The sequence below is a fragment of the Amblyomma mixtum genome, chromosome 1 (assembly GCF_055824585.1).
Source record: "Amblyomma mixtum isolate Tamu chromosome 1, ASM5582458v1, whole genome shotgun sequence".
NCBI lineage: Eukaryota > Metazoa > Arthropoda > Arachnida > Ixodida > Ixodidae > Amblyomma > Amblyomma mixtum.
The window spans coordinates 1,085,633-1,113,191 of record NC_143012.1 but is presented as its reverse complement, the minus strand read 5'-3'; the positions used below and the strand labels follow the sequence as shown (position 1 = coordinate 1,113,191).

General features: G+C 50.9%; 2 protein-coding genes across 2 annotated transcripts in view; both read right to left on the bottom strand.

The window, feature by feature from the left end:
• The window catches only part of LOC149365206 (alpha-scruin-like), a 103,118-nt gene that overhangs the window by 47,382 nt on the left and 28,177 nt on the right, over positions 1-27,559 (bottom strand). The gene's annotated exons all lie outside the window — the stretch shown is intronic.
• On the bottom strand, positions 9,706-13,864 carry LOC149365208 (uncharacterized). Its single transcript, XM_089588295.1, has one exon. The coding sequence runs from the start codon at positions 12,271-12,273 to the stop codon at positions 11,146-11,148; it is 1,128 nt and encodes a 375-aa protein (XP_089444421.1). The 5' UTR covers positions 12,274-13,864; the 3' UTR covers positions 9,706-11,145.

Here is a 27,559-nt window from a genome sequence, read left to right as displayed (position 1 = left end):
TACTTGAAACTTAATTCCTTTCAACCTGGACGGCGCGTTTCCGGATTGATGCTTCATTTTTCAGCATGACAGGAGCCCCATCCACACAAGCAGGTATAATTACATTTAACGTAGATGCACTTCTCACAGAAGAACCATAACTTTTTTCTGACAGTTTGTAATGACATGGATTGATCAGAGTGATTTGAAATGGAGGACAAAGTTGTTCTTTTTAAATAATATACAGAGTTGAGGTTTGGATGCTGTTGGGGTGCTACCGATGCTTTCCGCGGCTAATGAACGTCAGATTTTTGTCATTTAACTTTCTTTTTTTTTATTTTCACACACAACGTTCCTTTCTAGCTCAACCTTGAAAAAAAGTTGTGATCATTTCTTGCTCGTTTATTAAATTTCACGTCCCAAGGCTGTTTTTTTTCCAAACGATTCCTTTCGTTAGATATTTAAGAAAGTAATACAACGCGATGCTTACACATATAGCGTTAGCTTTCTTTTATTGCATCCTCATAACTCACTTGTTCTGTTCTTTGTTCGTGCTACCCGAAAAGCTTTCCAATGTTCATGATTTGAAAAGTTTTTTTCTTTTTAAGGATATAGCGGCAGTAGCTTGAGGAGCTCTGCATTCAGGAGCTTCCATGGCCTCCAAAAGGAGCGGACTTTAATATTACAGAAAATGTGTGGGGCCTCATGAAGCAGCAGCTGGCAAGACGGCAACTACATGGAGCGTCACCAGATCTGCTTTGGGGGGCTGTGCAAGATGAATGGACACGACTAAAAGGCCTGCCTGGTTTTGCGACCACCCTCCATGCCTCTCTACCCGAACGGGCTGGCAATGTCGTGAAGGCTGGTGGAGCGTTCGCCCGTCACTAATCCACTAGCTTGGAATATCTTCTCATAATTTGACTGTTAATTCATTTCACATCTTTTAAGGCGAAAGCCTTTAGTGCCTCATACTGTCGTTAGCAGCCGTGTCGGCAGATGTGTCCGCGTTTCGGTTACGTGCCTGATATGCGCATATGCCAATCATTAATTAATCGATACTTAATCGATGGCATTCGAATGATATCCGAACGCGAATTTAAGCCATTCTATGATAACTGCATGATATTTAATGATTAATTGAGTAATAATAGTAAATAAAAAATTGGCTGTGGCTCAGCTTAGTTAAGCCTGGTAATTGCAAAGCAATACGTGGTTCTGCTGCCGTTCTTCTTCTTTCTCCGTAGCTTGCTGATGCTTTCTCTTTGCAACCTGCCGAAGCGTATAGGCTGGAGGCGGCATCTCATGGGCTTGACGAGAAGAGCGCAGTCAGGCCGCGGCCGTGGCTATGCGCCGCGCAAGGCAACGGCGTGAGATGGGGCCCCGTTTTTAAGCAGATGGTATGACGTCACATAGCGCGCAGCGCCCCTGGTGAAAGGAGCGGGAGTCATGCCCCGGCCGTGGCTATGCGCCGCGCAAGGCGACGGTGTGAGATGGGGCCCCGTTTTTACACAGATGATATGACGTCACATAGCGCGCAGCGCCCCTGGTGAGAGGAGCGGGAGTCAGGCCGTCGCTATGCGCCGCGCAAAGCGACGGCGTGGGATGGGGCCCCGTTTTTACACAGATGGTATGACGTCACGCAGCGAGGTCACGCGAAAGGTCAAGCGTGGCTATGCGGCCGCGGCACGGCACGGGCTGAGGTGGTAGCGAAAGTACTATTGTTTCGCAATAATAAAACCGAGGAGGAAATTGGTCGAGTTGGGCTCCAAACGCGCACTTTGCCCTCTCCTTATATACGCTCGCGATACCACCCAGTCCACACGAACCCTTCCTGTACCCTACCCCCAAGCCACTCTCGACCATATTCTTTTCCTCTGCTCGGTGGATCCTCCCCCCCCCCCCCCCCCCCCCCCCCGGGGCCTTAGCACCTTACCACTTGGGAGGCTTGGGAGACCCTACTGCGCTCGGAGGACCCGGCCAAGCAAACCATCGCCACATGCCGGGCTGCCAGCGTCATGAGCCTCCGGGACATGAACGTTTGAGTGCAGTGGGGCCGTGCGGAGGCCCAAGGACCGACGTGTCTAAAACTTCCTTGTTCCAAATAAAGTTTTCATCATCATCATCCTCCCTTCCTGTTACGGCGAGATTCAGGCGTCCACCGAGATATGCGAGACAGATACATTTCCTTTCTTCAAAAACCAATTTACCGACGAGCAAGGCGTACAGCCGAACGGGCAATGACGTTCTTTGGACTGCCTGGCAGCGTTGCAAGACACTGTCGCGTTCCACTGACAGGCGAAGCAACATCTTAACCACACATCAGTGCCACAAGCAGCAACACCGCGCTTAAGGCTTTCGCCTCACCGCACTTTAGGTCAGCAAAGTGACCGCCAGAACTTTTTTAGTTCACATGCTGTGCTAAAATGTGAACGAAATTCGTCAATAAAGAGAAAATTACGAGTTTAAAATGCTGCGTTCATTTGTCGCCAAAAAGTAAACTCATGTCTGGAATGCGCAAGATCATGTATGATGCCATTTATCTTCGCTAGCTCTGACAGCCATTGACAGTCTATTGTCCAGCAAACAATGACTTTGAGGGAAAACTACAATAGAGAAAATGCCACTGCTCACAATGCCAGCTAAAAAAAGTAAAGAAATGGAGTCATGTGCGCACCAACGTTGGCGCTTGATTCTACCGATAAGCAGCGCACAAGCTATCATTTAAAATGGAAGCTTTCGGATAGGCTGCTTTCTATCGGCCACCCTCACTTTGGAAAGTGGAATGTGTCAGGCACTCTCGCTGTCTGCGCATACGGCTACAATAGCGCCGCATCTCGCAATTTTTCCCCTCCGTTTATGAGTCACTTGTGCTAATCTTTTATTGCGAAAGCAATACCCCTGACGTCATACTATGCTTAGCGACATCACAGCGTGACGTCATACCAGGAGCGAGAGACGGGCTACCAACTCGGCTCGTCGGGTAACGGCGGCCGCTTGCCACAACGCGCCGCGCTCTTCCCACTATTAGAGGCGCTGCATATTCAGTATGTGCTCAGTTTATGTGCTTAAGGGTAGAAGTTCAGTCGAGATTAGACGTAAATCAGAGAGCTGTTGGAAGATTAGCCCTAGGTGCCCACGGCAAAACCACAAACGAAGCAGTACAAGGGGTTATGGGCTGGGCATCGTTCGAAGCACGGAAAGCTAAGAGTAAAATGATATATGAAGAACGCCCGAGGAAATTGGACGATAACAGGTGGGCAGCTAAGGTATTTAAATACTTATACAGAAAGAGCGTTGACTCAGAGTGGCGGAAAAGAACTAGAAAACTAACCAGTAAGTATGCCGGTCATGAGGACGGAGAAAGAAAGAGCATTAAACGACAGTTTAAAAACGCGGAAGTTAAAAATTGGATGAATTCAATGGAAAAGAAACATAGTGTAGAACTATATCGATACTGGAAAAGGCAGATCAGGAAAGAATTTTTCTATGATAACTCAAGAGGCACTGCCCTACTTTTTGAAGCTAGGTCAGGGTGTCTTAGAACGCGCAGCTACAAAAAGAAACTTAACGAAGAAGATGACACATGTGCAGTGTGTGGTAGATCTGTGGAAACAATTGAACACCTCATAATCAAATGTGATGTTATCAATCCGGATGTCGATGCAGGTACAGTCACTCTTTCTGAGGCCCTACCCTATTGAAAAATCCGGTATCGCGGCAAACCGGATTTTACCGGAACATATCGGTTTCATGCCGGTCCGGTATCACTCTCATACCGGCGAGACCCGTCCGGTTTGATCGCTATACCGGTTCATACCGGTCCGGTATCGATCCCAAACCGGACAGACCGCTCCGGTACGGAGCTCATACCGGACAGTCCATTCCCGGTTCGAAGCTCAAACCGGACAGACCAGTCCGGTACGGAGCTCAAACCGGACAGACTAGTCCGGTACGGAGCTCAAACCGGACATACCAGCCTGTATTCAGAGCGATATGTGCTGCGGTTTTGGTGCTTGGTCTGCAGATTGACTGTTGTACGCCAGCAGATATTTTTAAGGGGAACGGGGGGGGGGGGGGGGGGGGAGGGGGGGGGTAAGCGTGCGCATAAGTGCGATAATCAACACATACACGGTTTTGTTGAAAGGGTTAGGAAAAGAAAAGGGCCAAGCGTGGCAAAACATGCAGTTTGTGTATGAAAGGCGGGGGCTGCATGAAGGTGAATGGCGCGCAACCGCCATATTGGCTTCCCGTGCAGCACCCTGACAAAGCCAGGGCTGCTGTGTGCGGGCAAACGGCTAGTATACATCCGCCAGCAGTCTTCGTAAGTCCTGCGCAGATTACTCTGGGTTTCACAGTGCAGAACTTCACGACTGGCTGATAAACATGGCGAGCCTCCGGTGACTGCGCCAGAGGCTCCAAAAGGTTTGTTACTGTCGCGTTCATTGCAGCAGCTTTCTTAATGTTCGCTAGCGGCAGTTTGTAGCGACGCATCGGTGAAGAAATAAAATTCTTGGTTTTCGTGCAGGAATTCTTTGCACTTCTTCTTCATCAAGTGATAGTCCATTGATAACGCAACTTGTCCAAGCGCCATCGCGAGCTGCCCCACCTTCACTCCACCAGGAAGACATTCAAAACAGACAGTTTGTCTGTTTTGAAAACAGCCAGTCGGATTTAGCAGCAGTATTATCTGGCGTGCCACAAGGGTCAGTGTTCGCCCCAATTCTTTTCCTTCTCTTTATTAATGATCTGTGCAAGAATATTGATGCAACAGTACGTATGTTTGCGGATGATTGTGTGATGTACAAAGAAATCAATAGCTCTGCCGACCAAATACTGCTAAACAAATCCCTGCTGTACATATCGGAATGGTGCGACAACTGGCAGACGGCCCTCAACCCGGAGAAAACCGTCTGCATGACCGTCACAAGAAAGAAACAACCATTAAACTTCACTTATGGAATTGAACAGAAGTCCCTTACAAAAGTAGAGCAATTAAAGTATTTTGGTGTGATTATTAGCTCCGATCTACGATGGAACAAGCACGTGACACACATTGCCACAAAGGCACATTCCGCGCTTTATACCATAAGACGTTCCCTTCGACTTGCTTCACCTGAAACAAAACTGTTAGCCTACATTTCACTTGTCCGCTCAGTTATAGAATACGGTATTATTGCCTGGTTGCCCTACACTAAACAATATATTGATAGATTAGGAAGTGTTCAGCGAAAAGCTGCCCGCTTCATTTATAACAAATACAGTCGCCATGACTCTCCCTCACTGCTTTTACAAAAAGCCGGCCTATCTACAATTCACACACGAGCTAGACTGTTGCGGCTTAAGTTCTTCTTCCTCCTCTTGAATAACGACACAAAACTTGATAAAACTAGATACCTGCTTACGCCTAATACACGTGTCACAAGAACAAAACATGAAAAACATCTATCTGAATATAGATACCACAGTGATGCATTCAAATTTTCATACTTCCCGCATGTAATCCGTGAGTGGAATATGTTGCCTTCTGAAATTGTAAGCCAGCTCACTCCTGAAGCATTCGTGTCGAAGGTAGCAAACCACTTTCAAAACGGTTAACATTGTCACCATGTGTCATTTACCATGTTTCTTTCGATGAGAGTGAAAAGTTCCTTCTCTGCAGTCTTTTATTGTGTACTTTTTCATGCATATGTGCACCCAATCCTGTTACGGCCTCAAAGAGAGGCCAACAGTATGTAATAAATAAATAAAATAAAATAAATAAAATACTAATCACAAATCGCCCAGAACATTTCTATCGACGAAGAAAAGGTTAATTCAACGGACGCTTCGGGCTAGCTAAAAGATACAGCGCTCGAGAGAACAAAATAAAAACAAAAACCACCTGTAGAAACCTTACACGAGTAACCCGTCTCTTTGCAATTTTTTTTAAAGCTTTTTTTTTCTCTCATCACTGCCTTCTCTGCTTTTCCTGGGTCTGAGAATTCTCAAGGCCTGCGCGCTTTCCTTTCCCCCCGCTCTGACGTCAGCCACTTTGGCCGTTGACCCCTCCGCATTCCTCCGAGACGTCTCCTTTCTTCCCTCAACCAGTTCTGCACCCTTCCGTCGTCGTGTAGCCGGACATGTCAGCGTGCGCTGCTGCGTTTTATTGCTGTTGCGTTCGTGAGTGCTGGCTAGGAAATTGCTTGTCATCGTGATACCTAAATCTTTGCGTGTCGTGACCTGCTGTTAAAGCAATGGGTCGCTGCTGCGTGCCCAACTGTAGAAGAAACTATGACAACGGGCCAAAAGTGCGTGTGTTTTCGTTCCCAAAAGACTCCCGTAGGATTACGTGCGAGCGTGCTGTTCGCCGCGACGACGTCGACATACTGACTGTGAGAGATTCTAAGGTACTGTACGTTGTGTCTGCGCATCGAAGCAATCGTTGAAGTCTAATAATTTATCACGGTGCTAAAATATGGACAAGGTGCGGTTCTAAAATTCATGGGACGCGATGTTTGCCCTAGACTGCTGGTATCTGTAAATATATCTTTTTCTCTTATGTACCAGGCAGTGTTCTTGTGTGGTTGAAAGATACAAATTTTCAAGTTCAGGGCGGGCGTTCATGTCATGGTTAAATAAATATGCCTATGAATATCATCGAATTTTGCAGAGAGCATACATACACTAACGAGATATATTCTTGCATCTTGATTCAACGTTTCGACTATATTTAGTGTGCGTAGTGTTTTGGCTAAAGAATGCTCAGTATATTTAGGTAATTGAAGCGATTCTATGCATTTGCGCAATGAATAAAGTAATAATGACCGTAAGTTGCATGTCACAGTGCTCAATGCATTATGTTGTGTGTCAGTGCCCAATTAAATGATAAGCTGGGGGCATTATGTACTATCAATCATATTTCCTTTTCAGCAGGTGCTTTTGACTACTTCATTGGCCAGCACCCTGTAGAGACCCCAGCGCCGGTAGATCGTCGCAAAGAGTTAAATTATTACCTCAGTGAGCTGGTTCAAGACATGCGAAAAAAATAAACATCTTTTGGAGTTTTTGATGCATTATAATACTCACCAAGCTACCAATACTTGGTAAAAGCTGGGAGCAAATAACACAATTGCACATCGACTGCAATACGAGTCGCTGATAATCGCAGATTACCAGTTTCTGAGGCTCTGTATATTGCAGCATTTGGCATGTACTCCTATGGCCCCAGTTTTTGGGCAGATTTAGTCCAAGTGGGATATATTTGAAGCATTTTATTCCTGCCTTTGTCCTGTGATACAGGGCCCTCCTGTATAATACGGGCCTAGCCTGTAGAATGCAGGACTGTCCTGTATGCCGGTATGAATTTTAAACCGGAACCGCATACCGGGTTATTGTACAGGATTTGCGATACCGGATTACCTGAGTATCCTGTACAAAACAGGAGAGTCCTGTATTATACAGGACTGTCCTGTTTTATACCGGATATTCCGGTAATCCGGTATCGCAAATCCTGTACAATAACCCGGTATGCGGTTCCGGTTTAAAATTCATACCGGATTTTTCAGTAGGGTAGGGTTTAAATATAACAATGGTCAGGTAATTAAGAAAACAAGGGAAGAGGAAATGAGGGGCTCGTTATAAATATGAGAGAAGCCAACAGCCACAGAAGCCGCCGGTGGGTTCCGAACCCACGACCTCCGAATTACGCGTCCGGTGCTCTACCGCTGAGCTACGGCGACGGCTGTCAAACCTTCTGCTTTCGGGGGTATTTATGTTTACAAATAACCTAACCTCGGGAGTGTTCACCAGCGCCACCCACGTTCTTAAGCGGCGGACGTAGCACGTCCTGAGTTACCGCTGATGTGACGTAGAACGTCATCGAACGGCGAGGGTGGAAGCTCTGTGAGAACCCACTTATGCTTCCTATGGCGTCAATGCTGACGCTCCGGTGTTCCGGTCAGCTCCGGTGTTCACCAAGGCAGCAACCGTGTGACCGTCGACCATAACTTCAAGGTCACTTGTTCGTGTTTTTGTATTGCACGTTGCTTTCGGTGTACGATCTCGGCTTTGTCGGGCAGTGAGGCTGCGGTGGGCGTACTCCGACGTTATTTCTTTGGGCGGTGGTATAAGAGGATTCTGGTGTGGGCTAGTTGGTTCATGCTTAATAAACAGATTCGCAACAGCGCTACGGCACAAGGACAGAAGAAACACGAAAAACACAGGACGGGCGCTGACTACCAACTCTTTATTGCGTGAAAAACCAGCACAGATTTATACTATTTCCTTGACCACGTGATGCACTGTCAGCCACGGGACACAGCGAAGGAACGCTTCACACGTTTGGGGAGTCATCACACAGCTCGACAGAACTCATAAAACGTGCATGCACTATCAAAAACTATAGCATTACCAAGCTAATGATAAAGGGACTAACAGATACAAAGATGTGCATGGACCAGCTACAGCCAATGACAACTGCAGCTCAGATAGGCAAGAAAATGAGTACTTCAAAGCAAAGCGGAATCTTTGGGCTACGTAAAAAACATTCAAGAGAGCGAGAAGGCGTAAAGGCATGAGAAAAGCATGAGCACAATGGCGATGAAAAAAGTAAAAGTTGCTAGGCAATAGGCACAGTCAGCAGGCTAAAAGTGAAAACAAGAAACCGACACCAACAAATAACACGGTAAAAGTAACAATCGTTAAAAAGGGAAACTAAAAGAAAGAACAAAAAAACAAAAACATGAACCACCACCGGCCAAGCAATGAAGACGGTAAAACAACTAAAAGTCTTTAAAAGACAGAGGAGCAAAGTTCCGCATAAGGTCAACAAACAAAACAACGCAGAATAAAACACTATAAGGTGAGATGCAGGAAAAACCGTTTGTCAGGATGTCTAGCAGTTAAAACGCAAGAATCGCAAGAACGCAAGAAAGAATTACAGCCTCGATAACCAGGTTGAACGCCTTCTTTTAGCTGGCTACTCACCTTTCCTCATAGCAGGCCTGTGCGAAGCCTTACTACAGAAAATGAAGTTAGGAGAGGGAAGGAGAGAGCCCAGGGAAAGGAAACGTGTTGCCGTAATTCCTTATATCCATAAGCTATCGCACAATGTTAAGAAGGTTGCAGCCAGGTACGATGTGAACGTTGTGTTTTCTGCCCCATGTAAGTTGGCAAGAGTGTGTCCGATGGTAAACCGGAAGAAGCGGGCGACCTGCTCAGTAAAACATTCCCGTCAGTACACCGAATGTCGATCCGCAGTTGTCTACCAGATTCCCCTCACTTGTGGAAAAGTATACATCGGCCAGACCGGACGCTGCTTCAACGACAGAGCAAGCGAACACTTCCTGAACGTAAAAAACAAGTCTGGGAGCCACATGGCACTACATTGTAACCAACCCCGTCACGATTGTCGACCTATGTTTTCAGACACCAAGTTTCTGGCGACCGCAAGGAGTAGAATAGAAAGGGAGATTATTGAAGGTTTTTTGATTGAAAAGGCTGGGGACGAGTGCATCAGCAGCTCATCTGTCTGTTTACAGGAGAAAGAAAGGACCTTTCTTGAACGGACGCGATTCTTGCGTTTTAACTGCTAGACATCCTGACAAACGGTTTTTCCTGCATCTCACCTTATAGTGTTTTATTTTGCGTTGTTTTGTTTGTTGACCTTATGCGGAACTTTGCTCCTCTGTCTTTTAAAGACTTTTAGTTGTTTTACCGTCTTCATTGCTTGGCCGGTGGTGGTTCATGTTTTTGTTTTTTTGTTCTTTCTTTTAGTTTCCCTTTTTAACGATTGTTACTTTTACCGTGTTATTTGTTGGTGTCGGTTTCTTGTTTTCACTTTTAGCCTGCTGACTGTGCCTATTGCCTAGCAACTTTTACTTTTTTCATCGCCATTGTGCTCATGCTTTTCTCATGCCTTTACGCCTTCTCGCTCTCTTGAATGTTTTTTACGTAGCCCAAAGATTCCGCTTTGCTTTGAAGTACTCATTTTCTTGCCTATCTGAGCTGCAGTTGTCATTGGCTGTAGCTGGTCCATGCACATCTTTGTATCTGTTAGTCCCTTTATCATTAGCTTGGTAATGCTATAGTTTTTGATAGTGCATGCACGTTTTATGAGTTCTGTCGAGCTGTGTGATGACTCCCCAAACGTGTGAAGCGTTCCTTCGCTGTGTCCCGTGGCTGACAGTGCATCACGTGGTCAAGGAAATAGTATAAATCTGTGCTGGTTTTTCACGCAATAAAGAGTTGGTAGTCAGCGCCCGTCCTGTGTTTTTCGTGTTTCTTCTGTCCTTGTGCCGTAGCGCTGTTGCGAATCTGTTTATTAAGCGGTGGTATAAGGTTCAAGTCTCGCCGCGTCGTCGTCGTCGGTGTTGTCATCGTAGTTGAGGCATGGTCTTGCGTGTTCGTCGATGGAGGATCTTTAATCTTACGCTCAGAAGCAACCTCACCTCCAGAGGCTGCTTTATTCAGTTTAACCTTCGGGGGCTGGGGAAGCGTCCACGCATCGTGTAACCTCGGCTAGGAGATACAAAGCGCGGTGAAGATGGCGACGGGGAACGTGATAGGCGGCTCGGCGATAAGCATCCTTCACGTCACAAAAAAATACCGACGATTACGTTACTTCCTAATGCGAAATTTGAGCGCAGCAAATAAGCTGTTTCACCTTTTCGATAGATTGAGGCAAAGAAATCGAGCAACACATGTATGCGCTATCACAGAATTTTTTTTTTAGCAGACGGAGGACTTCCATCGGTCGTCTCGCTCATGGCTCAGAAAGAACTGGCAGATAATTTCACAGTGGTGAACGGCAGCGGCAATTTCGGCTCGGGCGGTGCACATATACAGATCCGCCGCCACCGATCTGGCTCTCTGATTGCCACCGCACAGGGCGAACGGCAGCGGCAATTTCGGCTCGGGCGGTGCACATATACAGATCCGCCGCCACCGATCTGGCTCTCTGATTGCCACCGCACAGGGGTTGCATTGGAGGAGGAGCGAAGAAAGGAATTAAGTTCGAGCCGGCGCTTTGACAACCGGAGACTCGCAGGAAGAGGGGGGAGGGGGGCGGCGTGTACACCCAGCGGCAAACGATGGGGGCAGAAGCGCGCGCAGCAAGCGGACAACACGATAAAGGGAGGAGGGAAGAGATAGCAGCGACTGACTGATGCCGCTGACGCCGATAGTGAGTCAACCCCAGCTGCGGATGAAAGGGGGGCGGAGCTGGTTACGAGGCCGACGCCGACGCCGACGCGAAACCCAGGAACGGACGCCAAAGAGCTGCGCTCTAAAATGAGGAATGTCACCTTTCCGCACAGATTGCATGCATGAAGAACACAATCTGAATTGACACAAGTCCGAGTTGGGAAACGCACACCGGAGATTCTCACGGCACGTATCCGGAAGCGGTTTCACGTCATTTTGGAACCAGAGCCGATCACACACTGAACACACACTTCCAAACGGATTGTCTGTAAACTGTCGCCGGAAAGCATTTGTTGCACCCTGACTGTTTGCGAGCCTTTGTTTGCGTTTGGCCTCGGCCTCGGCCGCGCGAACGGTAGCGTCTTCTCTGCGACGGCGATGAGCTTCTGCTTCAGCCTCGCTTACTGCTGGTTGCTCTCGACGGCGGCGATGAGCCTCCGCTTCGCCGGTGCGAACGGCAGGGTCTTCTCGGCGGCGGCGATGAGCTTCTGCTTCAGCCTCGCTTACTGCTGGTTGCTCTCGACGGCGGCGATGAGCCTCCGCTTCGGCGGCGCGAACGGCAGGGTCTTCTCGGCGGCGGCGATGAGCTTCTGCTTCAGCCTCGCTTACTGCTGGTTGCTCTCGACGGCGGCGATGAGCCTCCGCTTCGGCGGCGCGAACGGTAGAGTCTTCTCTGCGACGGCGATGAGCTTCTGCTTCAGCCTCGCTTACTGCTGGTTGCTCTCGACGGCGGCGATGAGCCTCCGCTTCGCCGGTGCGAACGGCAGGGTCTTCTCGGCGGCGGCGATGAGCTTCTGCTTCAGCCTCGCTTACTGCTGGTTGCTCTCGACGGCGGCGATGAGCCTCCGCTTCGGCGGCGCGAACGGCAGGGTCTTCTCGGCGGCGGCGCTTAGACTCTGCTTCGGCGACGCGTACTCCTGCATCATCTCGACGGCGGCGACGGTAAGCTTCTGCTTCGGCGACACGCACCTCTGGATTGTGACGGCGACGGCGCTGGGCCTCTGCTCTGGCAGCTCGTTTAGCAGCAGCAGCAGCAGCAGCAGCAGCAGCAGCAGCAGCAGCAGCAGCAGCAGCAGCAGCAGACGGAGGACTTCCATCGGTCGTCTCGCTCATGGCTCAGAAAGAACTGCAGATAATTTCGCAGTGGCGAACGGCAGCGGCAATTTCGGCTCGGTTGTGAATGATGAATCAAGTGCTGCCAGCGAATGACGCGTCCATTGGCTGTCTGCGTGTGTTACTGATGTGTGGTTAACATGTTAAGCTTCGCCTGTAAGAGTGGAACGCGACAGCGTCTTGCAACGCTGCCAGGGAGTCCACAGAACGCCATCGCCAATTCGGCTGTACGCCTTGCTGGACGGTAAATTTATTTTTTGAGGAAAGGAAATGTATCTCTCTCACATATCTGGGTGGACACCTGCACCTCGCCGTAAGGGAAAGGGGGAAGATGGGAGTGAACGAAGACGCCGTATTAGCTAGACGCACCTTTGTTCATTCCAAACCATTCAGCTGGCATTACGGAGTGGCTAGCGTGCTCGTATCGCACTCCGGAGACCCTGGTTCGATTCCCCAACTCGACCAATTTCGTTCTCGGTTTTATTGATTTATGCGGTCTAACTAGAAAGGTTAATTAGGCTATTTCATATTTATATTATTGTATTTCTATCCATCGTGTTCTGTCATTAACCTGTCAATTGTTGGAACTGTCTAGGATGTTCGACACAACGTATATGAAACGAGCAACGTCTTACTGAGTGGGGAAGTGCGTGGTGGTGGAGGGAACGCGGCTTCGTACTTATGTTTTTTTTTCAGCAGCGTCTCCTTCCGCGGACGCTGTTGTCGCTGCGGCGCGCGTCTTTCTTTTCTTCTGACTTCTTCATTCTCCTCTATATTAATTAGGCTAATTGATTAATTAAGCAGTTAACTAAACTCAGTCCAACTTAGTTGCAGCATCACTATACGATCCCTTTGATTGGTTCCATGGTTACTAGCCAAAGTACAATTGGCCCCATTTGAAATTCGCGCACTGTGACGTCACGAGCATTTCGACCAATTGAAAAGCGTGACATTGGGGGCGGAGCTGGTTACGAGGCCGACGCCGACGCGAAACCCAGGAACGGACGCCAAAGAGCTGCGCTCTAAAACTCCTCGATTTCGGCTGGTCGCTGGCGGGGTCGGGGTCGTGAAGCGTCGTAAGAGAACCCTCGGATGCCCAGCCTTCTGTATGGGCAGTGCCGGAGGACGTGACCGGCTTCGCCACAGTGGAAGCATAGTGGGCGGCGCTAGTCGGGAGTTTTCCACTCGTCGCATTTCCTCGGCTGTGTGCGACGCTCGTAGGACGTCGGGTTGGGGCGAGAGGGCGGCGGTCCAACGCAGCTGGCTCAGGGCGATAGGTGCTTGGGTCCCATCGTCGAGGTACAGGACGGCGCACTGCTGCGGCGTAAGTCATGGCTGGAGGCTCCAGAGGCTGCGTGGGTGTCGGCGTCACACCCAAGGCCTGTTGAACCTCGTTCCGGATGACGTCAGTGAGCGGTGAAAGTTGCGGCTGCGTTCCCGCTGGCAGCAATCGTCGGAGCTCCTCTCGCACCACTTGACGTATAGCCTCCCGCAGGTCATTGTTGTTAGCGGTGTCCAGGCAGCTTGCTGAGAAAACACGCTGCTGGCGGTCATACTGGCGGCCTCGGGCATGAAGAGTTTTATGCGAAACATACTATCCTTGAATACTATATACTTGCCTTGAACTGTACGGAACCCATGGAGAACATTGAATTTGATCAGCGAGGAATTGTGTCGCTCTTAGAACGCTTAAAAGATAACAGTGCCACCGGTCCGGACGGCTTACCCACGATCCTGCTCTCTTCTTGCGCTTTTGCGTTGTCAAGGTACCTTCAAATTCTTTTCACAAAGTCATTACAGGAAGGCTCCTTGCCTGATGAATGGAGGCTTGCTAATGTTGTACCTATACATAAATCGGGACCTAGGAATGTTGTTTCAAATTATCGACCAGTGTCCTTGACCAGTGTATTATGCAAAGTTTTAGAGCATGTGTTTTATACTAGTATTATGAATCATCTTAGTATACATTCATTATTAAATACTAATCAACATGGCTTTCGCAGTGGTTACTCGTGTGTCACCCAGCTTACCGAATTTGTACATGACCTGTCAAGTGCTTTAGATAAGGGATATTCTGTTGACTGTATTTTTCTAGATTTTAAGAAGGCCTTTGACGTTGTATCACATTCCTTATTAATACAAAAATTATACTGGTACAACATAAATGAGAACGTTATTAGGTGGATAAAAGAATATTTGAGCGTTAGGCGTCAATGTGTTGTTGTCAACGGGAAACAATCGCATGAGGTGGCTGTAACATCAGGGGTGCCTCAGGGATCCGTCTTGGGCCCATTACTGTTCATAATTTACATGAATGACATCTTTTCAGGTATTTCTTCATACATGCGTCTTTTTGCGGACGATTGTGTATTGTATAGAATTATTAACGATCAAAGTGACTGCGATGCATTACAACAGGATTTGTGTAAAGTGGCCCAGTGGTGTGAGAGCTGGAGAATGCATATTAACTTACAAAAATCTGTACATATGTGTTTCACTAAAAAGAAGGTTCCCCATATTTTCACTTATAACATAAATAATAGCAGACTGCTTTCAGTGTTGGAATTTAAATATCTTGGTGTATATTTAACAAGTTCAATGTCTTGGCATCGTCACGTGCATTTCGTTACTGCCAAAGCCTGTCGTGTTTTAGGTTTCCTGCGACGTAACGCTAAACTTTTCCCTTTAAAGACTAAAGAACTGCTGTATAATACAAACGTTAGAAGCATACTTGAGTATGCTTGCACTGTCTGGGATCCGAAAACCTTGCTTGACGTTCAAAAGCTAGAAAGAGTTCAGAATTTGGCCGTTCGTTTTGTTTTCAATAACTATGGGCGATATTTTAGTGTAACGAGCGCGAAAAAATCTTTGGGTTGGGACTCACTTCAAAAACGTAGGAAAGTACTGCGTTTAAAATTATTTCATAATATATTTCATTCTAGAACTGGAATAGACAGAACCAAATATATAGCCAACCCTGATTACGTGTCTTTACGTAGAGATAATTCACTTAAAGTTAAAGAATACAGGTGCCGGACTGACCTTTTTAAAATGTCTTTTTTCCCCAAAACGGTTTCGGAATGGAACAAGCTGCCTGAGGAAGTAGTGTCCATATTATCAAATGATTCATTTTCTTCCATGCTGTGACATTTTTTTGTGTATAATAATTCCGTGTTCTTTCTATCTCATTGTTATCTTTTTTTTTGTAACCACCTGCACGCGGTGGCATTTGTGTACTTTTTCTTCTACCCCCCCACTGTAATGCCAGCCAATGGCGCTGTGGGTATGATGATAAATAAATAAATAAATAAAGTAGCCCAACCCAGTTCCTCGAGCGCGGCGGTGTCGTTACCATTGACCTTTCGTGACCTCCATGTCATACCACGTGATGCGTGACGTCACAGCAGATGAAAAACGGGGGCCCAACTCGCGCCGTCGCGCGAGGCGTCGTGACCAAGGATGACCACGTGGTGCGTGACGTCACAGCAGATGAGAAACGGGGGCCCAGCTCGCGCCGTCGCGCGAGGCGTCGCGACCAAGAAGGACCACGTGATGCGTGACGTAACGACATAGGAGAAACGGGGCCCCAGCTCGCGCCGTCGCGCGAGGCGTCGCGACCAATGTGTTTCCTGCTTCTGCCGCTAGGTGCGCTGTAGTGAACACGTGATGCTGGAGCGGCGGTATACAAGGGGGTGCGCCTGCCTCTGCTAGGCGTACACGGGATAGAGATGCCTCCTGGAGACAGGGCTGCTCGTTGGAATGAGAAGCAAAAGTTGCGGCGTGCTACAGAGACTGATGAAGAGCGTGAAGAACGTCTAGCCAAGCGGCGTGCTCGATATGCAACTCGGCGACAATATGCTTCGCATCTGACTAGGCTTAACCTAAGCTAAGCCTCAGCCATTTTTTTCCATCGTGGATGCCTCTTCTACAAATTCCGCTACAGTTTTCGGTGGGTTGCGGACGAGGCCGGCAAAGAGTTGCTCTTTAACTCCTCGCATGAGCAGCTTCACTTTTTCTTCTTCCTTAATGTTTGCGTCGGCACGCCGGAAGAGACGCTTCATTTCCTCAGTGTACACTGCAACGGTCTCGTTTGGGTGTTATATGCGAGTCTGTAGCAGCTGCTGGGCTCTCTCCTTTCGCACGACGTTCGTGAAGGGCTTTAGAAGCTGCTCCTTGAAGGTTTCCCAATCCGTAAGGCTATCTTCCTCATTCTCAAACCAGATTCTTGCTGGTCCCTCCAAGGCGAAGAAGACGTACCTAATTTTCATTGCATCGTCCCAGTTGTTGAAGACAGCCACACGGTCGAACTGTTCCAGCCATTCTTCGGTGTCGGCGCCAGGCGAGGCGTCGAAGGTTGGTGGCACCCGGGGCTGCTGAAGAATGATTGCAGTCGTCGTCTGGGGCAAGCTCATGGTAGACGTTGCTACTGGCTTTCGCTTCCGAGTAGGGTCCGGCAGAATCCCGAACTCAGGTGCGTCCCCTTGCAGACGTCGGCTTGCGCGGTCGACTGGACTCAGGTTCTGCGGTGAATGACTCAGAGGGCTGGCGTCACGACTTGTAGGGGGTGTCCGGAACATAGAAGGCTACCCGCACCTCCATCAGATGTCACGTTGTAGTGACGGCAGTCCAGCGATCACGAAGACACCAGCAAGACTTGAAAACGAAGCTCTTTATTTGGGCTGATTGCGCCCGCAAAAGAACTGAATCACTCGGCGGCGGCGTAAGCAACAAACGTGCTCGTCAGTCGTCGAACTACGAATGTCCGCCGCTCGCGGCATCGCTCAATTTAAAGCCGGCAAGGAAACTTCCAGATAACAGGACAAGATCATCTACAGTAATGTGGAAAAACCTAGATGCAGCCCTTCATGGCTGCGATCAATCGAGATCAGTCCGGTCGCTTCTCGCGTCACGAACAAAAGCGATAACAACCCTTTCCTGCAGCCTTCACCGTGAACGAACAAACACTACAATGATACGTGGCAATATGTCGTCGGTTCGACTCCCTCTCGAAAGCTGGCCTTCAGTTTGGCCAGCATATGTAAGCTATATGCAAAGGGAAATCGTACGATACCACCCAAAACGCCGCGCGACAAACGGCTGCTCGTAATTTTGGCACGGACGTAGTCGAGAAAACTGACGCCACATTGGGGTCAGTCAGTGGGGCAATATAACGGAATGAACATGGCTGTCCGAAACAGCGTCGCTTCTCTTGCTGTGTGCGTCTTACAATCTTACTATCTTTGTTTTTGTAGAGGGACGGATGTCCCTTTTTGATCGAGAGTCCAAATAAACTTCTCTTATGGGCTTACAACCGCTTGAAGACGTCATCCTGCTGCCATCGCTGGGATTTTCAGTACCATCTGCGAATACACACACACACACACACCACCTGCTTTTCCCGTAATGGAGCTAGCAAGGCTTCCGCCTTAAATTGCTTATTGAGGAAAGGAAATGGCGCAGTATCTGTCTCACATATCTCGGCGGACACCTGAACCGCGCCGTAAGGGAAATGAGGAAGGTGGGAGCGAAAGAAGAAAGAGAGAAAGAGGTCCCGTAGTGGAGGTCTCCGGAATAATTTCGACCACGAGGGGATCTTTAACGTGCACTGACATCTCACAGCACACGGGCGCCTCTTGCATTTCGCCTTCATCGAAAAAAGCAAAAATTACAAGGAACTTTAGCGGCTGAAGTCCTGAAAGGCGAAAGTCTGAGTGCTGCATTCTGGTATGCGATTGTTCACTTCACATTCTGTTGGTGCATCAATTAACTGCCAATTAATGACGTTTAATCTTTGCCTTTAGCAGTGGAACGCGACAGCGTGTTGTAGCGCTGCCAGGGAGTCCACGGAACGCCCCCACCCGTTCGACGCGATGAACGCGTTGCCCTTTGAACGTAAAGCTTGCGAGTATGTTTTTGCAGGCTAGTTGGTGCCTAAGCGCTTGTCCTGTCTACCTCGTTTCTTTTGTGTCGTGTCTTTTGCGCAAAAAAACCCAAAACGTAAAGCTTTTTGAGGAAAGGAAATGGAGCTGTAATCCTCTGCCATCTCGGTGGACACCTGAGCCGCACTGTACATAAAGGTAGGAAGTGGAATTTAAAGAAGAAAGAGAGGCCGTAATGAAAATTAAAATTGTATTTGAGGAAAGGATTTTAAGCAGTAATTGTCTCACATATCTCGGTGGACACCAGTCGAAAATTGTATTTGAGGAAAGGAAATTGCTCAGTAACTGTGTGTCATATTTCGGTGGACGCCCGTCAAAATTCGCGCGCAGTGACGTCACGACCATTTCCACCAACCTGAAACGCGGAGAAATTTGCTAACACGTCTTGGTCACGACAGTGTGAGCCATTAAAGGCTTTCGCCTTAAAAGTGGGGTCGCCTTTCGATAAGCAACCCTTTAGAAAAGGAGCGTGCAAATTGAGCGCAAAGGGGGGGTTGCAATCTTTGGGCAACGGCCGCTTATCTGTTTTTTCAGCCAGCGTCCGCTTCGGCGGACGCGGTTGTTGCGACGCGCGTCTTCAATTCTCTATTTCTCTTTCCTCTTATCTTTTAATACTCTTCTACCTGCAAGTGCCAGCGGTGGTGGCTCCACTTGAGACGGGGCGCTGTGAGCGCGCGGAGCGAGCGGACGCACAGCGCATCGTCTCCGCCAACTTTTGGCTGGAGCCACGGCTCCTCGGCCGGAACCCCGTCAACGCAGCCGCGTCTGTCTTCTCGAAGTCGACAGCTACCTGTGGACACCACTCACACACAGGTGGGGCAACATTTACGCATTTTAGGGCCGATCCTCACTTGCGTTTCGTGGCGACGGCGCTAGGCCTAACGCCTACGCCGACGCTCGGCCGTGAGTGAGTCGCCCACCCGTGTCAAGATGGCTGCCCAAAAAGTACAACGCGGCTACGACCCGGACGCCATGGCCTGATCCGAGGTTCCTTCAGCTCCAACGCCTGAGAGTCCGGATTCTGCGCCCATCGAGAACCCGAGGCTCTTCAAACTAGTGGAACGCCGCTCCCGCAAGCGGGACGCCGCCTCCAAGAAAGCGGACGCCACGTCGGCAGGCCGCTCAACACGGGACAACGCTGCTGCGCGCGCTGCAGCGCTTCACGGAGGGGCCCAGTCTAAGACGGGACCCTCTTGGAAACCAAAGCCACTGCCGCGTCTTCATCCAGAAGACATCGTGATCATCCTGAAGCCCCGGGTGACCGTCGCCCTGAGGGATGTCTACCAACATGGCGAGCTGGGAGCAGCGTTCGCGGCCTACCTGGGCGCCAAGGCCGCAGCATCCCTCAGCCTGCTCCCCACATGGGAGCAAAACCTCATCGTCGCAGGCACCAAAGAGGCGCACGTCGCGGACAAGCTTCTGCGGGATTTTCAACTAACATCACCGAAGGGCCAGCTCTCTATGTACGGCCAGTTGAAACTCACTGGAGACGTGTGCCGCGGCGTCATCACCGTGGCCAAGCACGAGACCACTGAGTCCCTCCAAAACAAGATCCAGTGGCGTGCTGGAGAGCTTGCCGATATCCGCAAGCTTGGCAAATCCGACGTCGCGTCGCTCACCTTCGTGGGAAAAGTGGTGCCGCGATATGTGCATTACAACTCTGAGGTGACCCTTGTGCGTGCGTACAAGAGAACCATCCCGGCCTGCGTGCGGTGCGGCACTGTGGGCCACCGAGCAGACACCTGCCCCTGCCCGGATGAAAAGTGCGGCCTGTGTGGCCAAACGGCGCCGACCGTCGACGGAGTCAAGGCGCCGCATGAATGTACTCTGTCCTGTGCAGTCTGTGGGCAAGCCCACGCTACCAACTCCCGCGACTGCACGGGAAAATTCCGGCAGCTCAAGGTGTATGGCCCCAAGGCTAAACGGCCAGAGGTGCCAAAAAACCAGAGACCTGGCAAGCAGCCAAGTCATTCAAAACCACGTGCCGGTGGCGGAACGCCGCGTGGTGCTCACGGCACCGACCACAAGACATCGTCACCTTCTTCACCGTCGGTGAAGCCAGCGCCCGGGAAGAAGACGGCGCCTCCACCGCCCAGCGGCAGAGACACTGGCCACTTCCCGGCCCTCAAGACAATTGGCGCTGCCGACGCCCGGGCATCAGCGCCTCAACACGACAAACAGCTGAGCAGCTGGGCTGAGATCGCCTCATCTTCCTCCCATCCCTCACCCTCCCCCGTAACCGTCTCCGCCCTCGACGCGGAGTACAAAAAACAGATAGACGTGCTCCGGGCACAGAATGAGCTTTTGCTCAACAAAATTCAAAATTTAGAGTCAAAACTGGCGTCCGCCGCACCGAGCCCGCAGAACTCGGACGCAATGGAGAGCGACGCGGAGATCTCGCCTACCCTCGTGACAGCCATCTCTGCGATGGAGGAGCGCTTAACCTCTAAATTGCGATATATGATCGAGACCGCCATGGACCAGATCTTCACAAAGGTCAAATCTGCCGTCCCCGCGGTGGTCTCAAAACACATCTCGGACAACCCCCGCCTCCTCCGTCGGACGGGACCCATTAGGGACGTATCCCGCCCTTCAAAATTCAACCGTCTGATTATTGATTCGGACAATGAGGACAGCTGCCCCGCTCCTTCCGTCATCACCCCCTTGATGGCGCAAGTAGCTGGCTCTGAGGCAGCCAATCCCTCCTCCTCCCCCCCAAGAATTTTAAATCATGGCGAGACACCTTAATCTAAGGAGTTCCGCCATATCCAATTCGGCCATGTCAACTTCAATAACACAGTGGAACTGTAGAGGCTTTAAGGACCGCACTAAGCGGGCCAATTTCCGCCTCTACCTTGAAACTTTCGAGTCCTTACCAGCCGTGGTTGCCCTCCAAGAGCCAGGCCTGGGCGCCACAATTTCAAATTACACGACGTTCCAACAGGATCCCGCGTCTTGTCTTCTCGTTCACAAAGACTACACAGCCAACCTAGTGGACCTCGACCTCCAACTAGAGTACTCTTATGTAATGGTGACCCTCCTACCAGTCCGCCGCAGGGACCCACCGTTGCATATACTCAACGTATACTGCTCTCCCAAACTAAAGCGAGTGACTTTTGCGGACCTCTTTAGCCGCGCGCTAAGAGTAGCGGGCCGCGATCCCCTGCTGATTGTGGGCGACTTTAACGCTCCCAGTCAGCAGTGGGGGTATCGCAAGGAGGAGTCGCGCGGGCGTAAGCTGGCGGAGCTTGCGTCCACGTTGGGCCTCACCCTCCACACGGACCCTGTCCACCCAACCCGGCTAGGAAATTCCGTGACACGGGATACGTGTCCCGACTTAACCTTCACTCGCAACATACGACACGCAGACTGGCTCAACACCGAGGAGACCCTCGGTAGCGACCACTGCATCATTAACAGTACACTACGCACACGCCCCCTCAAGCGTCCCAGAACACAAGCCCATATCCCAGATTGGACGAAATTCAGGCAAAATTTTAACTCCATTGATAATACACCCATTTCCGCGCAAGGCTACACAGCATGGTCCCAACAGCTGCTGGCACACCTTTCCTCGCATGAAACACACATCCAGCTCTCAGAGACGCTCACGGAAGTGGATAACCACCTTCTACCTCTGGGAAGCCCGTCGCAGCCTCGTCCGCCGTTTGCGACGCCAGAAACACAATAGAAAGCTTAAAGCTCGAATTGCCGAGCTTACCCAGAAAGCGGCAGACTACGCGGCCCAACTCGCCGACTCCAACTGGGTAGATAGATGCAACACGGCCGCGCGACAAATGTCCAGCCGAAACACGTGGCGTCTCTTTCGAGCCCTAATCGCCCCAACACAAACACGAACCGAAACACAAAAACATTTGCACCGAGCTCTGCACGCTTTTTCTGGCAACACGACTCAACTGGCACAGAAACTTCGGGACCAGTATCTGTGTACAGCCCAAGACCCCCGTGGATCTGCGTACTCTTATGCAGGCAGAGAGAACACGGAGCTGGATCAACCTTTCCAGCTCCATGATCTGCGGGCGGCTCTCGCCAAAATGAAACGGGGCACTGCGCCAGGACGGGATAAGGTCACCGTCAAGCTTTTGACGAACCTGCCCGACTTGGCATACCAGTCCCTCCTGGAATACGTCAATGCGATTTGGCGCGGGGACACCCCCCTGCCAATCGAATGGAAAACGGCTTTGGTCACTTTTATTCCTAAAGCTGGCAAACGAATTGACACAGATAACCTCCGCCCCATCTCTCTCACCTCATGTGTGGGCAAACTAATGGAGACGATGGTGCGGGATTGGTTATCTACATATCTTGAAAACAAACAAGTCTTTGCGAGCACCATGTTCGGATTCCGCCCACACAGATCCGCACAGGATGTCCTCCTGCAACTCAATCGGGCAGTCCTTGACCCCCTCGAATGCCCCCATAATGACCGGGTAGTACTCGCCTTGGATCTTAAAGGGGCATTTGACAATGTAACACATGAGATCATACTCACTAACCTAAGTCACACCGACTGTGGCCTCAATACATTCCAATACATAAGACAATTTTTAATAGATCGTCAATCCTACATTCGAATTCAAGATAGAGACCATGGTCCTTACCTACTCGGCACGCGGGGAACCCCTCAAGGCGCGGTACTTTCCCCGCTGCTCTTCAATCTGGCCATGATGCACCTGCCGGCCCAGCTGGGTGGTGTCGCCGGCGTGCAGCACGCCCTGTAAGCCGATGACATCACCCTGTGGGCCACGCAGGGCAGCGCAGGAGACATTGAAACCAGCCTGCAAACAGCGGCGACGATAGTAGACCGCTACGCCCGCCGCTGCGGTCTTCAATGTTCCCCTCAAAAATCGGAATTTGTGCACCTCCGCCCCTCACAGAAGTGCACAACTAAAATATCTCTCTCTCTTGAGAGTGGTCCCATACGCGAAAGTGATGAGATACGGGTACTCGGACTCTACATCCACAAACACAGGCGGCCAGACACTACATTGTCCAAACTCCGTAAGGTGGGGGACCAGGTGGGCCGCATGGTCCGCCGGGTTTCCAACAAACGCGGAGGGTTACGAAGTAAGGATGCCTTGCGGCTGGCAAACGCCTTCGTAACTAGTCGAATTCTCTATTCGACTCCTTATCTCCACCTACGGAAACAAGAGGAGGACGCCCTTGAGGTCATCCTTCGCAAAATTGTTAAACGTGCCCTTGACCTCCCCATCACTACTTCAAACAGCCGGCTTATGGCTCTTGGGGTGGTGAATACTTTCCGGGAACTCCGGGAGGCGCACCTTACAAACCAGTACACGCGCTTGTCGCTGACGGAGTCGGGTCGCCGCCTTCTTGCTCGACTCCATATCCAACACACCCCTCCAATGGAAGACAGATTTCGCATCCCGGAACTGTGGAGACGTGCCCTCCACGTGCGGCCTCTTCCAGCAAACATGTCACATGAAGACCATAATGGTCGGCACCTGGCACGAGCGGAAGCGCTAGCCCGATATTATGGCAACAAAACAGGTGTATACTACGTGGACGCCTCCGGCCCTCACCACGGGGGATGGTACACGGCCGCGGTAGTTCACAACAACAACACAGTTAACGGCCTAACTTTCAGAGCCCGCAGTGCAACACAAGCAGAAGAGGTCGCGATTGCTCTCGCGGCCTCACATTCCAATTCAAAATACATAATCACCGACTCGCGAGGGGCCTGTCGGAACGTCGAAAAAGGCTGCACTCCCTTCCTAGCCTATCGAATATACCAAAATTGCATACGGGATACGGACCCCGCACACCGTTACCTCATATGGGCCCCTGCTCATCAGGGGTTGACAGGAAACGAGGCAGCAGACGCAGCCGCCCGCGCGCTCTCTCACCGGGCTGTTTTCTCCTCCCCGTCCGATCAGGAACCCGATTTTAATCCGGTCTATACATTCAAAGATATTACAACATATTATCAAAATTGTCATCGCCTTTACCCTCGCCCATGTAAAGGCCTGAAGAAGGCGGATGAGCGGCTCCTTCTCCGCCTTTTCACCAATACATTGCTGTGCCCGGCAGCGCTAAAACATTTTGACCCCTCCTTTAGCGGCAGCTGCCCCCACTGTAGTGCAGTGTCTTCTGACACTTATCACATGGTGTGGGCCTGTCCCTCCAACCCCGCTATTCCCCCCATCCCCAACCCAACCTGGGAGGACTGGGAGGCGACCCTGCTCGGCTGCCACGACTTACAGGCCCAACAAGCCTTAGTCGGGCGCGCCCGGGCGGCGGCAACCGCCACTGGGGTCCCATACTAGGGACCTCCACCTAGTGTTTGTAAGGATCGGTCCCTTACGGGCTGATGCAAACATACCTCCTGCTCATTCGTAATAAATGTTTTCACCACCACCTCCACTTGAGCCAGTCGGCAGGACCGTTCACTTTTCCCTTTGATCCTTCTCTCAGTCGCAACCAACCAACCTGAGCGCAAACTGTCGTTCAAAGTACCTGCCGGCGTTGTCCTTGCCTCCAGCGACGTAAATGCACTTTCCAACGGCCACGCAAGCGTGACACGCCCTGGCCTGGTTCATGGGGGAGCACTTCTTCCAAGACATCCTGGGGACGTCCAGAGAGAAGCAGGCCGCCGACGGGGCGGGTCCTTCGTACTCCAGGGCGTCCAGGTTGAAGCCGCCTTAAAGAAGAAAATAAAGATTTGTTCGCGAAGAGTCAGAAACGTAGGGATGTGGTGGTAGTAAAAAACTTTAATATGCAAAGAGAGTTTGAGGGTCAAAAAACCGTGCTACATGGTCGGTATCCTTCGTCCGGGACAACGCACGACGAGGCCCCGTCTCGCGCCCGCTTTACTAGAGCTCTTTGAGACTCCAGTGTGGAGCAGTTGAGGAGGGCAGTCTCCCATGCCTCTCGGGTGGGGGTGGGGGAAGGGGAAAGGTAAGGATTCTGAGTACATGCCCACACCATGTGAAAGATATCGCAGATCTCTCCACAGTGCGGGCAGCGCCCATCTGTGTTCGGATCGAAGTCTTTTGCTATGGCAGGACAGAGAAGAGTTCCTGTCTGCAGGCGCCGCAGAGTTCGCTCCTCCGCCTTAGCCCCTTGGCAGGTACTGGGTAGAGGCGGTGGCTGTCGCAATAATGAATTAGGATTTCGCGGAACCGCAGAAGCGGTTTATGAGCTTCTGAGCCAGGAGAGCTAGGATGAGGAGCCCGGTGTGTGAGCGCTCAGGCGGCCGCATCAGCGGCCTCATTGCCTCGTAGACCCTGGCGGCCAGGAGCCCAGATCACTTTCGTGCGAGTTGGAGCGGCGGGAGCGCGTCTTAGAATTCGGAAGGCAAGAGGTGATATTTCGGCTGCAAGATAATTGTAAGGTTGGCGCCATTCAATTGCCTCTTTCCATTTTTACCGGCGCCGTAATAACGACTGAAAAAGCCGCCCTACGAGCGGCGCGGCGACAGCATCGCGGTGGTGGTGGTGAAAACATTTATTAAGAAAGGACAGGAGGTATGCTTGGATCAGCCCGTAAGGGACCGATCCTTACAAACACTAGGTGGAGGTCCCTAGTATGGGACCCCAGTGGCGGTGGCCGCCGCCCGGGCGCGCCCGACTAAGGCTTGTTGGGCCTGTAAGTCGTGGCAGCCGAGCAGGGTCGCCTCCCAGTCCTCCCGGGTTGGGTTGGGGATGGGGGGGGAATAGCCGGGTTCGAGGGGCAGGCCCACACCATGTGATAGGTGTCAGAAGACACCGCACTACAGTGCGGGCAGCTGCCGTTACAGGAGGGGTCAAAATGTTTTAGTGCTGCCGGGCACAGTAATGTATTGGTGAGAAGGCGGAGAAGGAGCCGCTCATCCGCCTTCTTGAGGCCTTTACATGGGCTTGGGTAAAGGCGATGACTGTTTTGATAGTAGGCTGTAATTTCTTTTAATGTATAAACCGGATTAAAATCGGGTTCCTGATCGGGTGGGGAGGAGAAAACAGCCCGGTGAGAGAGCGCGCGGGCGGCTGCGTCTGCTGCCTCGTTTCCTGCCAACCCCTGATGAGCAGGGGCCCATATAAGGTAACGGTGTGCGGGGTCCGTATCCCGTATGCAATTTTGGTATATTCCATAGGCTAGGAAAGGAGTGCAGCCTTGTTCGACGTTCCGACAGGCCCCTCGCGAGTCGGTGAATATGAATTTTGAATCGGAATGTGAGGCCGCGAGAGCACTCGCGACCTCTTCTGCTTGTGTTGCACTTCTGGCTCTGAAGGGGAGGCCGTTAACTGTGTTGCTGTTGTGAACTACCGCGGCCGTGTACCATACCCCGTGGTGAGGACCGGAGGCGTCCACGTAGTATACGCCTGTTTTGTTGCCATAATGTCGGGCTAGCGCTTCCGCTCGTGCCAGGCGCCGACCATTATGATCTTCGTGTGACATGTTTGCTGGAAGAGGCCGCACGTCGAGGGCACGTCTCCACAGTTTTGGGATGCGAAACCTGTCTTCCATTGGAGGGGTGTGTTGGATATTGAGTCGAGCAAGAAGGCGGCGACCCGACTCCGTTAACGACAAGCGCGTGTACTGGTTTGTAAGGTGCGCCTCCCGGAGCTCCCGGAAAGTATTCACCACCCCAAGAGCCATAAGCCGGCTTTTTGAAGTAGTGATGGGGAGGACAAGGGCACGCTTAATAATTTTGCGAAGGATGACCTCAAGCGCATCCTCCTCTTGTTTCCGTAGGTGGAGATAAGGGGTCGAATAGAGAATTCGACTGGTTACAAAGGCGTTTGCCAGCCGCAAGGCATCCTTACTTCGTAACCCCCCGCGTTTGTTGGAAACCCGGCGGACCTTACGGCCCACCTGGTCCCCCACCTTTCGGAGTTTGGCCAATGTAGTGTCTGGCCATCTGTGTTTGTGGATGTAGAGTCCTAGTACCCGTATCTCGTCACTTTCGCGTATGGGACCACTCTCAAGAGAAAGAGAGATTTTAGTGGCGCACTTCTGTGAGGGGCGGAGGTGCACAAATTCCGATTTTTGAGGGGAACATTGAAGACCGCAGCGGCGGGCGTAGCGGTCTACTATCGTCGCCGCTGTTTGCAGGCAGGTTTCAATGTCTCCTGTGCTGCCCTGCGTGGCCCATATGGTTATGTCATCGGCGTACAGGGCGTGCTGCACGCCGGCGACACCATCCAGCTGTGCCGGCAGGTGCATCATAGCCAGATTGAAGAGCAGCGGGGAAAGTACCGCCCCTTGGGGGGTTCCCCGCGTGCCGAGGAGGTAAGGACCATGCTCTCTATCTTGGATGCGGATGTAGGATTGACGATCCATTAAAAATTGGCATATGTATCTGAATGTGTTGAGGCCACAGTCGG